The 15977-nt window shown below is 36.2% G+C and overlaps 1 protein-coding gene across 7 annotated transcripts in view; it reads right to left on the bottom strand.

The window, feature by feature from the left end:
- The window catches only part of KIAA0825 (KIAA0825 ortholog), a 249849-nt gene that overhangs the window by 167700 nt on the left and 66172 nt on the right, over positions 1-15977 (bottom strand). For all 7 annotated transcript variants that reach the window (XM_064643221.1, XM_064643219.1, XM_064643220.1 and 4 more), the window contains one exon: positions 8303-8473. In XM_064643221.1, the coding sequence (XP_064499291.1) occupies positions 8303-8473 (171 nt within the window). The remainder of the gene's footprint in view (positions 1-8302; positions 8474-15977) is intronic.

Genomic DNA, 15977 nt, shown 5'->3' on the forward strand with positions numbered 1-15977 from the left:
ACTTTCCCTTGCTGAACTTCATATGGTTGGTGATTGTCCAGTCCTCTCATTTATTGAGGTCTCTCTGCAGGGCCTCTGCGCCTTTGAGGGAGTGAACAGCTCCACCGAGTTTTGTGTCATCTGCAAACTTGCTTGGTATCCCCTCCAGTCCTGCATCCAAGTCATTTATAGAGATGTTGAAGAGCACAGGGCCTAAGATGGAGTCCTGTGGAACACCACTAGTGACAGCTCACCAGTCTGATGTTACCCCACTCACTGTAACCCTCTGTGCTTGACTCGTGAGCCAATTGCTCACCTACTATATGATGTGTTTATCCAGCTGTGTGCTGAACAGTTTGTCCAGAAGGATCCTGTGAGAGACAGTATGAAAAGCTTTACTGAAATTCAAAAGCTTTGCATAAAAGGACCTGAGGGTCCAGGAGGACACAATGTTGAACGTGAGCCAGTAATGTGCCCTTGTTGCAAAGAAGGCTCATGGTATCTGGGCTGCATCAGGCAAAACATTGCCAGCAGGTCAAGGGAAATGATTCTTCCTGTCTGCTCAATGCTGGTGAGGCCACACCTGGAGTGGTGTGTAAAGTTCTGGGCTACTCAGTACAAGACAGACATGAACATACTGGAGGGTGTCTAACAAAGGGCCATGAAGACTACAAAAGGCAATGAAGTATCTCTCCCATGAGGACAGGCTGAGAGCACTGGGACTATTATTCAAGACAAGATAAGGCTCAGGGTGGCATATCATTAATGTATATAAATATCTGAAAGGAGAGTGCAAAGAAGACAGAATCAGAGTGTTCTCAGTGGTGCCCAGTGACAGCGCCAGTGGCCACAAGCACAGACACAAACACAGGAGATTGCCTCTGAACATCAGGAAACAGTTTTTTTATTGTGAGGGTGACCAAGCATTGTAAGAGGTTGTCCTGAGCGACTATGGAATCTCCATCCTTTGAGATACTCAAAAGCTGTCTGGACATGATGGTGAGCAACTGGCTGTAAGGGTCCTGCTTGAACAGGAGTTTGGATCTCCATATGTCCCTTACAACCTCAATTATTTTGCAATTCTTTGAGTCGGTATTTCAAAAGAAATATAAGAATAAAAGCAAACTATATGGTATTTTTAAAATCTGTCTTGTAGCATAAAGCTGGTAAACAACAGTGGTCCAGATATTTCTAATGTAATGTACTTCATGTGAAATTAAAACCAAGAGGTTTTAAATAACCAGGAGCTGCCAAAGCATTGTTAAACATTATGTTCTAAGCATAAATTTATAGATCTTCAGTGATCTGAAGCTACTGATAGTACATGGCCAAATTTTAAGGAGATTTTCTATAAAATTTCCAGTATTTGTACATACATAGGATTACTCTAGAATTAAAAAAACCTAAGTGACCGGACTTTTTCCATCTTTTCTGTTCTGTGCTTTCTATTTTATATTTGCCTTTCTTTTCCCATTGCAATTCCCCTTTATATATACATATATATATACACACATCATCAGATTCTAACTATAAGTACAAGTGAATATTTATATATTCACATTCCACTATTATTGTCACTACTTAGAACAACTATTCATAACTTTTTATATAAAGAATTTAAAGAAAACCTTTAACATTTAACCTAAAGTCCTTGCATATTCATGACACTGCCGCCTTACTTGTTAAGAAGTCATAGCTGAGAAAAATAAGTATCTAGCTGATGGTAGATTTGTAACTGCAGGATCAGAGTCAAATAGCCAAATGATGCTTCTATCGGCACTGGTCATTTAAAAGGCTCCTTCATTATTGAAATACCATGTTCTATTAGATTGCCCTACCTCCTTTTCTAACTAACAGCTTGGGCACTCCTGCTTTATACTCATACATAACTATCTATGTGCATCTAGGCTCACAGACATACAAAAACCGTTCTGGTCTTCTCAAAGAAGCCCCAAGTTCAAGTCTATCATATTTTACTGAGTTCCTTTGGTTTCTCAAATTTTTGCTTTCCCCAAATCTCCTCTGGGTAAAGTCAGCCTTAATCTTCTTCAATTTAACCACCAGCTAGCAAGGGCTCCCTTCACGCTTTTCATTGATCATTGTACACTTAGCCAGACTCCCTATAAAGACTCCGCACTTCAGATGCTACTAACCTTCCTCTCAAACATTGTTTCCAAAAGACATATATCAAATTATACCCTTCCTGTCCTGTACCTTCACTTGTTTTCTGACTGTCCTGCCCTAATCAGCAAACTCTCCTGGGAAATAGAATTGCAGCTTTATTCGAGGTACAGCTGTTACTCAGCCCAAATTAGTCTGCCACTGTAGACAGGAAGGCAGGTAATGGGATGGGGGAAGCATCCCTATCTAAGCAGCCAGTTTTGTACACAAATTCTTTGACTCCTCTCTTCTCCCAGATTTCAGACATCAAACTCCATTTGCACAGATAGACAGAAATGTATGTGATCCTTCTCATATAGCTGCTCAGAGGAGAGAATTTGCAGAAAGAGAGCAGAAAAACTGAATGTTGTGAAAGAAGATGGGGGCTGAAGGAAAACTTCTCATTCTTTCAGATTTGCTCCCTTTCCAGAGCATATTCTACACCTCCACCTCTCTTGATTATTATGGAAGATTGGATTAACTACAAACTCTTGCTATATCTCTCTTGAAACTTACATTCTACAAACTTGATAGACTGCTCCACTTTGTGTAGTTCCTGGAGTTTACCAGCCAGGCAGCTTGTAAATTACAAGATTATATTGAAATCTTGAAATCAAAAACTCTTCAGCCAAGAGTTTCCTTATGTGTATTAAAATTTGTCTGGGATTATTCTTCTTTTCAAAACAAATCTAATTGCAAAGGTCCCCTTTGCCTACAATGTATTTAATTATTTCTCCAGTTCATTATTTTGCTGGTTTAGTAATGATGATTATAAAGACAGAAGAGTTACAGTGACACCTCTTACACTGTTAATATATATTTTTTTATTTCTTATAAGAAGCTCCATTAAATTATTTTTTCTACAGACTTGCACAGCTTTCCTATTTTTATAGCATTTAGGGTCATAAGACGAGGCATTGTGGTGCCATCTTGCATGCAGCATAGAATGGTAAAATATCAAGGAAAGCTTTTGTATGATACCTCACTGCCTGTGCATAAGCTAAGTATCAGTGCCATCAAAGTGGCTTACTTTAGCCGGCTCAGACAGAACTTTTATTGAAACTGTACTGGAAATAATATGTCTTGCAGAAGTGGGAAATACCACTCCCCCAGAAATATAAACAAACGGAAGAAAAAAAATTGACTAGCTATAGATCAAAAACCCATTCTGCTTTCTATCTTCAATAATGGACTTTTTATCTGTTGTACTATACTGAGCAAACTGTCATAACACAAATACAGAAAATGTATCCTAGTGTAAATTCCATCTTCACTTTCGATTGATCCATTGCAGCTATGTATTTCTTAAAGAAGCTACTTGAACATCTTGCTTTGAGATTAAAGCAAAAAAATCACAACTTTCTTCAATCTTTGCAACTTTTGCAATACTGCAACTTGGCAATAAAAGAGGATGCACCTATTAAGAGGATGCACCTCATAAATTTAATTTCACACTACTTTTACTACACTTTCCAGAAATGAATATAGAATTAAGGATTTCTTCTTACAGTGTGAAGGAAAGACCTTTGCAAACCTTCCAGTCCTGTGAGGCAAAGCTTATAAATCTAAGGGCTTGACAACTTTGCCTACAGTATTTTCAAAGCGCTCCATCAGAAAAAGCCTTTCTTGATACTTGTTATCTGATCTGTCCAAAGTTCACCTTTCTCACTGGAATAGAAAAAAAAAAATAGTGAGACAGATGAAAGTACATTAGTACTTTAGATTTTTTAAAAATCTCAATAAGAGGCTTCTGAAAACCCAGAGGAAAGACAAATCTACCTTAAAGATGGGAAGAGAATGCGATTTGGCAGGATTCTAAACCAAAATCTTCCTAACCCTTGACTGCAGCTGAACATGTTCCAGATTACTTCAAAGAGAATAACCCCCGTGATGCTGCAAGCACTAGGTATGTCAGAACAACTCAGAATTCAACTGAATGTAAATAGAGAAGCAGACTGTCTCATCACAGTAGGGATGACCAGATACCTGCAGAAGAAAGGGTTAAATGTCTAGTCAAGAAAAAATAGAAGGCGGTTACTCCTTTAATTTTATGAAATCTAATGCTCGTAGTGGAACAAAGTTATGCAACACTGAGAATATATGCTGGAAAAATACAGATACCTTTCCTCTGAAAGGCAGAGTAGCAGTCTTGTCCAGATGCCAAGCTAAAGTTCAGGGATGGAACAAAACCACATCATCATTTGTTTGTCCAAGAACTTTTCATTATTTCCTCCTTTTATATGATTTAAGGCATAACTTGAACAATACACTAGCAGTAGATAAAATGTGTATTTATACTACATTTCTTTAAAATTGTGCTTAAATAACGCAAATGCAACTTGAAATCAAGCTCAAAACTTGGCAAGTACATACTGGTCATTGAGGGATAGAAGCTAAGATAGCTCTGGTAAAGTGAAGTCAAAAATATAAAATCAGGAAGAACTAGATGGAGAACAGTGAAAAGAAGAGTAGAAAATGCAATTCAGAGAATTTTTTTGCAATCTATAAAAGACAATTTGTGAAAATGAGGATTCTGAATATATTCCAGAAGATGCCAGATACAGAACTCTCAAACTGAACTCAGAGACATATCCGTATCACCTAAAAAAACTCTCTACATCCATCTCCCTACAGAGTTCACTCTGGTTCACTGCTTCCTTTGGTGCTATTGTCTGCCATGGGGTTACCATCAGAGAACACTGGTAGGCAGTACTTCCCTCTAATATCTATTTTCAACCGCCTAAATTGGTCTTCATAGGATTCCATTGTGCACACTGCAAAGAAACTTGTCTTGTTGCCAGCTAGAACTCTGAACTACATGTCTTTCTTTTCTTCACTGTTCTTTTTTTGGTTCACAAGCAACCTCCTACCAAAAGCAGAATCTGCAGAAGAGACTACATCCAAGCGATAATGCAATGAAAAAGTATGAAGAGAAGCCCAGGTGGCCACCTTGCAAATTTCCAATGTGGAAGCCTTCGACCTCTCCGCCCAAGAAGCAGCTATAGTCCTAGTGTAATGAGCTTTACAAACCCTGGGAGTCTCTTTACCCTTAACTACATACGCCTCCCTAATACAATCCCTTAACCATCTAGCTAAGCAACTCTTAGAAGCCATTTGACCCCTCTTAAGACCCCCTAAGAGTACAAACAATCTGTCAGAAGATATGAAATCTTTGATTCTTCTGTGATAAACCCTAAGTGTTCTTCTTACATCCAATTTATGCAGCCATTCCTCTTTGTCATTGCTGGGTTTAGGGAAAAATGAGGGCCAAGAAACTGTCTAGTTTAGATAAAACTCAGATGCCATCTTTGGGACAAAAAAAAATTTAAAAAGAGGAACCATCCAAAGAACTACTTTGTTTCTGATGGAACTTGACACATGTTCTAAATATCAAGATTGAAGTACTATGGGATATAAAGCAAAAAAAACAATTAAAACTGCCCATGAAACAGCTATAGACATAAATGCAACACTTGACACAAGCACATGAAAAAACATGCTATTTTTGTTGCATCTCTGCATGAGTTATATAGATAAAAGACTCCTGTGAATACTAAAAGCAACCAAAAAAAAGAAAGCAAGTGCAAGGTTCCCATCTATGTGATGTCTAGGGAAACTTTAGTTCACTTGGACATTAGCCTACCTTTTATGAACAGGCCAGTTTCCCCTAATTTGCCAGCAGTACTACTTGCAGAGGACTGACACTTCAGATATCCCTCACTGCACTGACTGAAGCGTAGACTGGATACACCCAACCTAGCTTTAACCCACTGAGAGTACAGGTAACTGTCTAGTACCAGCAGCACATGGTTGAATCTGGGCTAATTTGCTCTGCTTCTTAGGTTGGTTCTGAAGTCTGTGCTGCACTGTAAACTTGATACTGGTACTCCAGTTAATTTAAAGCTGCTTTGGACATATCTACATTCTAGATTTTGTTAAATTAAACAAGATTTCTAGTAATAAGGCTTCTAAATAAGTACAGAAGATGGCAATTATATTTTCTAGTCACATATTATAATGTGTTCTGATGAAATAAAACAAGGATTCTAATCTATCCTTCTTATCAAAACTCAGTCTTCATCAGTGACAAAAATAAGATTATCAGTCTTATATAGGACATTAACAGAGAAAATCTTAAATCCCTTTTGGTACTTAACAGAGCCTGTAACTACTGGAAATATAGCTCTCATTCTCCCACATTAAATAATTTTTCATTTCATCACTACAACTGAGATTTCTGACAATATGAAGTGAAAATAACACAAATAAACCCTTCTTCTAGTCAGACATCTTATTAAAAATTTCTCTGGACATGTCTTCTTTTTACATACTACCTGTAAACATAAAACTTAGCAAAGTTTTGTGAATAGAACCACCTGATCAGAACCGCAACACTAAATACAAAGCTATGTCTGAAGACTTCACTAAAAGCACCTGTAAAATATTTACCTTCATTTGTTTTTCAGGGTAAAAGTAATTTTATGGTTTTTTTATAGAATGCAGCTTCTACCCAAAGACTCCCTCCTCCAATAAGATTTAATAATATTTCCCATTCAGATTTTATTAAGTAGAGGTACCAATTAAGAACTGACTTGTCACAGACAGAATTACCCTTAAAGAATATTCCTCAAAGAAGGAGGTTTAACATACTTTAGAGAAATAGTTCTGAATGTAATTAAGCTTGGAAAAATGCCTATAGGATAAAGTCCTAAATACACTTCCTGGAAAGTAAATTATTTCTTATTAATGTTGAGTTCTTTAAGTTCTCTGAATTACTGGAGATCACGTCTTATAGAGTGTAGTTATTTAAATGTCAAATAAATTTCCCACTCAAGAGTTTTTCAACTTCTTTACACTTTATCACAGAATATACTAATAAAAAGACTTACAATCACTCTTACTGAATGTGTACCCTGTCCTACACATGAGGAGGACTGCACAATATGAGAAGTTTACTCTAAGACCTCTTTGTAGGATCAAGGCCATAAAACGTAAATCATAATGTATAACAGCTTAATATTTCTTGAGAATTAGTAAAACAGAGAGATTAAAGGAGGGAGAAATACACTGAAACCAATAGCAAAAATGGAACTTGAATGCAAATTTTATTAGAGCTTTGACGTATAGTCTAAAAATACATAGATTAACCTGTACTTCTTTATTTCAGAATGTCAGGATTACAGAGGAAGAATCCGTCAACAAAATGCGTGCCTCATTTAATATTTTTATTTTCATCAATTAAGTATTCTAAGACTATATTCCCAAAACACCTCTCTCCTCAGCTTGCAGCTTGACTAGACAGAGAGTAAATATTTGACTCCACCTATCCTCTCTCCCTGAGCAGCCTGGACTCATTTCTGGTCTGATCTTTTCCTGCAATAGAATCAAAGCTCTTGAAACAACTTGGTCTCTGGGGACTTGGAGTTTTTCTACTGGCAGAAGCAGTAGAGTAGAAGAACATTTATGAGCTTACTGTGACCTGAAAGGTGTTATTCACCTCCATTTTCATATCAGATTCTCCTGAATAAAATTAGATGAAAAAGAGAGTGAACTTGGAATCTATAGCAAATGCAAACGAGGCCTGATCACTTTACTGATGTAGAGCCCACTTCTATAAAACACCCACTGAAGCCAGTGGGATAAGCATATTAGTAAACATAGTACATATTTGTAAATGTTTGTGAGAACTACAGGTTAAACCCCTGTAGTTTAGTTTAGTTCTTAAACATTTAGTTGCATGTATACTAAGATCAACTAAACTGTTGTTCAAGTCAGTGCTTTTCTCTCTTGAAAAAGGCATCTTTCAAGGGTAAGTTCAGAAACAGTCAATTTCAAAGAATTCAGACTCCATGTATTGTTGCGTCCTATATGAAGCATAAGATTTTACAGATAATTCAGTAGGAAATGTCAAGTTACAGTGTTTGATAGTTTTTCATTATGATTCATTATCTACAGTCAGTACATCACATCTTTACATACAGCTATGAGTTCTTTTCCTCAAGTCATTGTGCTCAAATATAAATCCGCGTATTACAAAGATTTCTTCAGTGGATATGGTAACAAAGTTATTTTCAAAATATGATGACATAATTTAGGTAATGTTGAAAATCATAAAAAATTATATTTTGCGCAAAGTAAATCAATACATTATTTGATTGATTACCTTGAACGTTCTTATTCCGCTCCATAAATGAAGGCAGCAACAGAATTTCTGCACAGAGCTCTTCAATTTTTTCCTCCATTAATAAGAAGAGTTTGATAAGTTGAGAAAGACATTTGAGTTGATACAATGTTAAGCAGAAGTTCCTTCCTTTTTTGGGGTATTCTTGGGAGGCTGTTAAAGTAAAATAATAAAATAACATTATTATAGCCTAAAAAATGATCCTGCAAAATTGATTAGGTAAAACAATATAATATATCACATAATTTCATTTTTCTTACAGTATAATGTATCTTTTTCTCCTTATAAAATACTGTTACATTAGTTCTTCCTAAGTCTTCAGCATTACTTAATTATCTCGGAAGTTACAATTGAATTCCAGGTTTTGTTATTCATTAACTAGGATATTTTTCCAAGCAGTGGATCTACTCAGAAACTTTTTCACCTGTGTTTTACAGAAAGCCCACTGTGTTGCAAAAGCCGAAAAGGAAAAAACCACGTCATTACTGTATTCTAATGGTTTGGGACATCACATCAGTTGTCACTCTGCAAGTCACCTTGTCTGTTTAACAATCTGCTAGCACAATACAGTTGATGAATATGACATTTGAGTGAAAAGAAACATCAATCTAACACTCCACAACTTTAAATATGTGGGGTTTGAAAACAAGTGAGACTGTCAGTGAGCAAATATCAGCAAGTATTATAACTATAAGCATTTGGTATTTAAAAGAAGAAACTGAACATTTTATTTTGAAAGGTTAACACATGTAATCATAACATATAATCATGTCACATCAACCAGGGAACTCTGATTTGAGCAAAGTCAGACTATAAATGACTGTGAGATGTTTCCAATTCAGTATTACCTAACCACATGGGTTTAAGTATTTTAATTTTATAATTTCTTTAAATGCAACAGATTTGCACTTCTATGCAAATTGTGGCAAGCTGATACCACGTTTCTATGCAGTTCTGTTGCAGATGTAACATCAGCAGAACAGTTTATCTAGAAAGTGTCACAGTGAGAGTCAGAGTAGTTTGAAAGGGAAGCTCTGAAAGACGAAAACAAATAGAAATTGATTGAGATGTATTTTCATGTGTCAGATCTCTCTTACCTTTGCAAATTTGAAATACTCTGTACTGTCCTTTTCTCTTCAAGTTCCTAGATATTTTTTTAAGCATTCACAAATCACTTCTAAATAGACATAGATCTAAGAAGCAGAGCTGAGCTCTGAATACTAATTCCCTAATTTACTATTCCAGTTTTGCAGCCTTAGAGATTAAAATGCGAGTTTTGCATCCACATCTGAATTTCCTCAAAATTCCAAACAGATGTATTCATGCTAGACCCTTGCATTTCAAAGAATGGAAAAAGAGTTATGCATAATTGCCTCTGTTAGTGCCTTTCATCTCTGAATAACAAGTAAATAATATCTTTATCACTGGATTTCTTATTTTAAGTCCTAAACTTACAAAAAACCACATTCTGCTATTCAGAGATCCTGACTGCTTACCTGAAAACTAGAGAATATAATCTGAGTTTAACTGATATGAAATGACTGCATGAGTCTGTGGTGTAAGAACACAAAACATATCATAAAAATGAACGAAAGATTAGTTCTATCTCCTATAATTTGAAAACCTTGTGATGCTCTTGCCTCCTCTCTTGAGGAACACAGAAACCTTGCAATTATTTGATTGCCACAAATGAAAGGAAAGTGGACCTAGAAGACAAAGGTATACCACAGTAATACTATTTTTAGAATATAATACTAAACTCAGAAAAAAGTAAAAACTTTAACTTTTACTTTCAATGATCATTCAAAGTATATTTCAGTTTTATTGTTTCTCAGAACTGACAACTCATTTATTCAGTGCTTCATGATCAAATAGTGTGCCACACCTGGATATCCAAAGTTTAACTGAGAGGTCTTATATACATCCAGACTGTTAGGTTTAAAATACTGATGGCAGCATTTAACTTTGAAGACCACTGACCAGGCTGCTTGAACGAGCATATCATAATCCATTTTATAGCAGAGGAGAAGGCACTTCTTTTCTGACATTGTTCTGATTGGACAACTTACAGGACAGAAACCTTTACAAACTGTGTAACAGCCAGGAGCTAAGCAGATAATGCTATGACATAGAGAAAATATCAAAACAGGTTTGTAAATCTTATAGGAAATCGTCATTAAGAGAACATGTCTCCATGTGGACAGATGTGAAATAGACATGGGGACTGACTGTGATGTATGTTTAACCAAACCTTAGTGCCATCAACCTGTTAGGAAGAAAATCAGCCATATTCACAGAGTGGAATATGGTTACTCTGGAAAAAGTTGGAAATGGCTCATGACTTATGGTTAGTCAGAGAACTAACATAACCCACTTGCTCAGGTAATACTGTATGGCAAGAGAAGCACCCTTCTGTGATGTAAACAGTCTGAAGTTGTCGTTAGCACCCTATTCAATTCACAGAGAACTGCACACAGGGTGACTGAAAGCACATGAAGCTTATCTCAGCCAGCCATGAAGCAATGGTACTCCAGTCTACCTACAGAATAGAAGGGAGCATGGAGAAAGTTACATGATACAAACCAACTTCCTTTCTGAACCACTTGCAGTTTGCTATCATTCATCAAAATTTGATTTTTTCTGCATGTCTGACTTCAATTCATGTAGTCCTTGCACAAGGAAATAGCTGCAGCAGGATCTTTGGGTATAGGCAAATATTAACAGGACTTCCATAGTGTCTCCTAACAACATGTTGACGTCCTATTAAAAAACTACTTTGCGAGAAGAATTTCTGAAAAGAGACAGAAAGGCTGGTACAGAGGCTACAGAGAGGTAAAGTGGACCATATACCCTTTGTCTATGTGCCAATGGGCCAATTTTTAAATATTGCTCTAAATAGAGGTGAGATTGGGACCTAAACAAACACAGAGGAGTAAAAAACGGTTCTGAGCTTCTGAACACAGGGTCAGGCTTCAATTTCTGCAGAACAAGAATCACAAAAATACTGCTATACAAAACCATTCCTTATACTGATGATTTGCTCTGGAGGCTGGATCTTGCAGCAGACATAGCCTAAGTCAGTACAATGAGGTATGCTGCAGTGTAGGCCTCTGAAGTGGCTGGTTAGGGCCATTAAGGCCCACTAGTGCATGCAGGGCTTTTCTTGCATAGCCCTAGAAGGAATTTCAGTTTTCAGACTAAAACCATAGAACAACAGCTAATTTTTAGAAAACTGTCTTTCTGCTTGAGCAAGGACAGCACAATTATTTTGCTAAGAGGAAAGAAGAGAAAGTAGTTTGAGATTTCTGCTAAATACACTGTAGTCCTTTCTAGGGGGTAAGAGGGAGAAGAAGTGGTAAAGACAAAAAATTTACTTGAATTAACTTGAAAGTACATTATTTATTTGTAGCAAGTAAAAAAAATCTTTATGGGTCACTACACAAAACTAGAAGGAAGCAAAGGAATAAGCTCAAAACTTTCATGCAATTAACAACTCTACATTTAGATAATCCTGTCACATGGACACAAAGGAGACCTAAAGGGCACTTAATTTCTTCAGGTATGCTGATTTCCCACCACAACGATGAAATGACAGGCAGCAGAAGTCATCCCAAACAAGGTTACTCTTAAAAAGCTTTTCTTATAGAAGAAGGTGGCCCAGGTAAAACTAATATTGAATATCTATCAATTTGTTTGTGTGCTGGTGCCAAAGCAGCCAATGCAGTCATACAGCATCAGAGAAACTAGAGGCATTAATTTTTATGTTTGGCCTTTCATTTTAGCAGAATGGATTGAAGCTGAAGAAATTTTCCTAAGATCTAAAGCACATGCTACTTCTGTTGAAGAATACAGCAGTCCATTTTGTGAGACCATTTGGCTGGCTGTAGCTGGACCATGCATGTTGGTCTTCAGGAGGTAGGAGTGAGCACTCTGACATAGCTGATCAACCATCCTGCTAAACTGAGGGTAACAGACAGACTACAGTGGATCTCAAGTGTCTGCTCAGATCTCATCCAAGCCTCATGACATCAAAAAAGTAGCAAATGCAGAGCAGAACACTAGAAAGCTAATTCTACTCAATATTATTCTAACAAAAAATCAGCATGTGATTCAAACAGCAAGGTTAAATTCGGTGTGGATACCCTGTATCTTGAACACCAAAACTCAGTTTTTCTATATTTGCAAATAAAGTTATTTTCTGAAAACCAACACGACCACTTGAGAGATCTTAGGAATTAAAAAGATGGTATCAGAGAATTTCACATAGCCAGTGATGAAGTTCAGAGGTGTCCATATGAATTCTAAGACTAGTTAGAACTAACTAGTCTTAGAATTTAGATTAACTAACTAATCAACTAGTAAGTTAATTAAAGCATTTTTCAAGCAACATAGAGTGAAAAGACACACATTCTATAAAGCACTTGATCATAGTACCTGAGCTTCTCCTAAGTACTTAAATTCAGAAGCAAGGTATCTGACTTGATCTTATCACTTTTAGAGATCTTCCATCGCCTCTAAAAATGAAGAAACACGAGAAAAAAGGCTGAGCTAGATCTAAACGACCTGTGTATACCTGCTAACTTGTGATTTTATAGCAAGTTTCAAAAGTGATATTTTCCCCAAAGCTGCAGCTCCTAAAACGATTAAAAAAATGTTCCAACTTCCTTAGTTATAGCCTGGAGGCATTTAAAATCTCAAAACGTGTATGAAAATGTGTATGAATGAGTCCCATAAGTTTAATGTAACTTTTGTGATTATTTTTCTTTCTTTTCTTTTTTTTCTTTTTAGTGAGCATGGCACCTTAAATATTTTAAACAATTTTGAATTCACAACATCTCAAAAACTGAATGGCTAATTCCGATTATTTCAAGTCATCCAAGCATGTGACACAGTAAAGTGTGATGCAGAAATCCCTGCAATAGAGGTGAGCTCGCTGTGGATGTTCAAGAATAGCTACACTATGACAGCACTGCTCTCAGATTAATTAGCCTTTACTACTCACTGTACAGAGCCACATGGCTAAACTGCTTCTGAGAGTCATGATGGAATCCTTGGAAAGCAACCTGATGACTGTTTTCTTCAGTGATTACAGTGGGGATTTCTCCCTCAGCAGGAACCAAGGGTCTTTAAAATCAATTATACTATAAATTACCTTCCCAATACATTAAATATCATTCCCCTGCCCCATTTATAAGGTTCAATTTCATATAAGATAGATCTACAATATTGTTCTACAAGGGACACAAGAAGGCAACGTCAGGGATTTCATCCAATAAAGCTACATGAGGAAGAAAATAAAATATAAAAAGTTCAATATTAAACTTAAAATCTATCTACAACCTGCATACATAATAAATGGAACTATCACATTATTAAAATCTGAAAAGAAATAGCCTAATAAAGCAACAAAAACACAGCTGCTGATAATCATTGTGTATAGCGGTATTTCAATGGGTAAATTTTCAAAGCAGTGCACAGGGAGTTACATACATAAATTCCATTAACAAGAATGTGTTCCTCAGCTCTCAATGATATTAACTTTTAAGTGACACTATAACTATTGTAACAATCTTACATTTATGACTGCATTAATCTGCACACTATCTCCTAAACAGAACTTTTATGTAAGCTTTATTATTTTGTTTGCATTTATTAATGATATTTTCAATTTTTATGGACATCTGCTCACAGTTTTCTCAAACTGCATGTTGGCGTACCTTATTTAATGCAACTGCTAGGTTTAAATAATTAGTATTGTTGGATACAATCACTAATTTCCTCATACTGTAAGAAGCAACTGAGTATTTCGGCAAAGCAGATGTAATACATGGTACTACACAGACCTAAATTATTACAAACAGTGCCAGCAGTTTTCTATACACAGTATTTAAGATAATTATAAAAAATCATCTTCATTATTGCATGCTAGTTTTTTTTAACAGTTTAATTTGGATAGGTTACAAGATACATTCAAGTCACACAGATACAATTACTGCAAACCCAAGAAGCTACAAAATGTTCCTAAACAAATATCTTTGACCCTGTTAATGTCTGTTTCTTATTAATATAAGGCTACGTTGTTTGTAGCATGAATTTTTTATGAAATATGAAAAAAAGGAAAGAAAATCCCTTAACAGTTGTTATTGATTCCACCACTTACTGACTGAAAGATAAGCACCATTTACAATGCAGAACAGATGCAGATGCTGACAGAAATGTAAACAATTGTTGCTTGGCTTACTGCCAGATTCTAAGCTGATACATTAAATTCCAAGTGAAGCACATTTCCCCTATAGATTGCATTTACTGCCCGTTCATTTCCTATGTGCTCTGTCTCTCTGTTGCTGTGCCTGGCACTAAGCTATTTTCAGTTCTTTGGTGACCCCTGAGGCCTACTGCTACCTCACATAGCCATTAGAGAAGGGAATTGCATGTGTCTGACATGGCCTGAAACCAATTATTTGATATTTTCTTCAGAATGATGCCCAGGTCTATTGGGAATGAGCAATCATGAAATAATTTACCTCCTGATTTAATTTTTTTCTGCACAAATTAGTTGTAGCCTGAGCTAGCTATACACAGCTGCCTGCAACGTATCTCTGTCATTTCAAGATTCTACTTGAAATGATGAAAAAGGAAAGGAGAGAGTAGAATTGAATAGAATAGGTTGGGGAATCCTGCTTTTAAAAGGCATTGACAAGTTTATCAGATATACTGTATACTGATCACATGTGCTCTCTGCTGATTGAAACTGACAGATTCAGAAAGAACTATTAGTGCAGCAAAGGAAACCACATGGATGCAAACTGTTACCCAAGTGCTTAAGGTTTTTTAAACACCTGTCTTGCTTTGCAGCTCACTGTTTGCAGCGAAACCTAGGAGTTCCAGCATAATCTGATAAAGCATCGAAGTAAGGGATCTCCACTTAAGTATAAACATGATAAGCATGTATAAATTTGCATATATTTAATCAAGAGAGTATTTCTGTCATAGAAAGAGGTATGTCACTGCCAGCTATTAAACAACCTCAGTGAAGACTACACTAATCTTTTGAAAGAGATTCACTATATATAAAATTTTAACCAAATCTGTTCCATAAAATGAGATCAGTTTCCACCTTATAGTGAAGGTTGATTCCATATCAGGTTGCTAGATGTTTGTTACTAAACGTTAAGGTCCTCTGTTGAAGTTGAGTGTATAGGTTCGCCAAAATTAAACATTTACTTGCAAATCATGTTCACTGACCAACTGATGAAGGAAAGGATAGACCAGTGCTGGAAACACAGGCTGAAGAACAAGAACATCTAATCACACTCTGACATCAAATTCATGTTGTAATCTCAAGTGCATCATCTCACCCATCTGACTCCATGACAGCATACAACTACAGCTCTGATGAACAAATTACAGACTTCCTCAAGTGCTCTGAGGATGAAGTGCCCTGTAATCATGTTTAATAGAATTACTTTATACACCGATACCTATCTCAGCTTGCCCTGAAACCAGAGACTCAACCTGCTCAATTATCGAAAGCACACCTATCCTCTAATAAATTACAAGACATTCTGATTATGCAATCCCTGATAGACGATGACATTTTAAACAATTCAAATGTAAACAAAACAATGAGTCTCTAAATTAAAATTAATTAATGATG

Source organism: Pseudopipra pipra, chromosome Z, assembly GCF_036250125.1.
Source record: "Pseudopipra pipra isolate bDixPip1 chromosome Z, bDixPip1.hap1, whole genome shotgun sequence".
Lineage (NCBI taxonomy): Eukaryota > Metazoa > Chordata > Aves > Passeriformes > Pipridae > Pseudopipra > Pseudopipra pipra.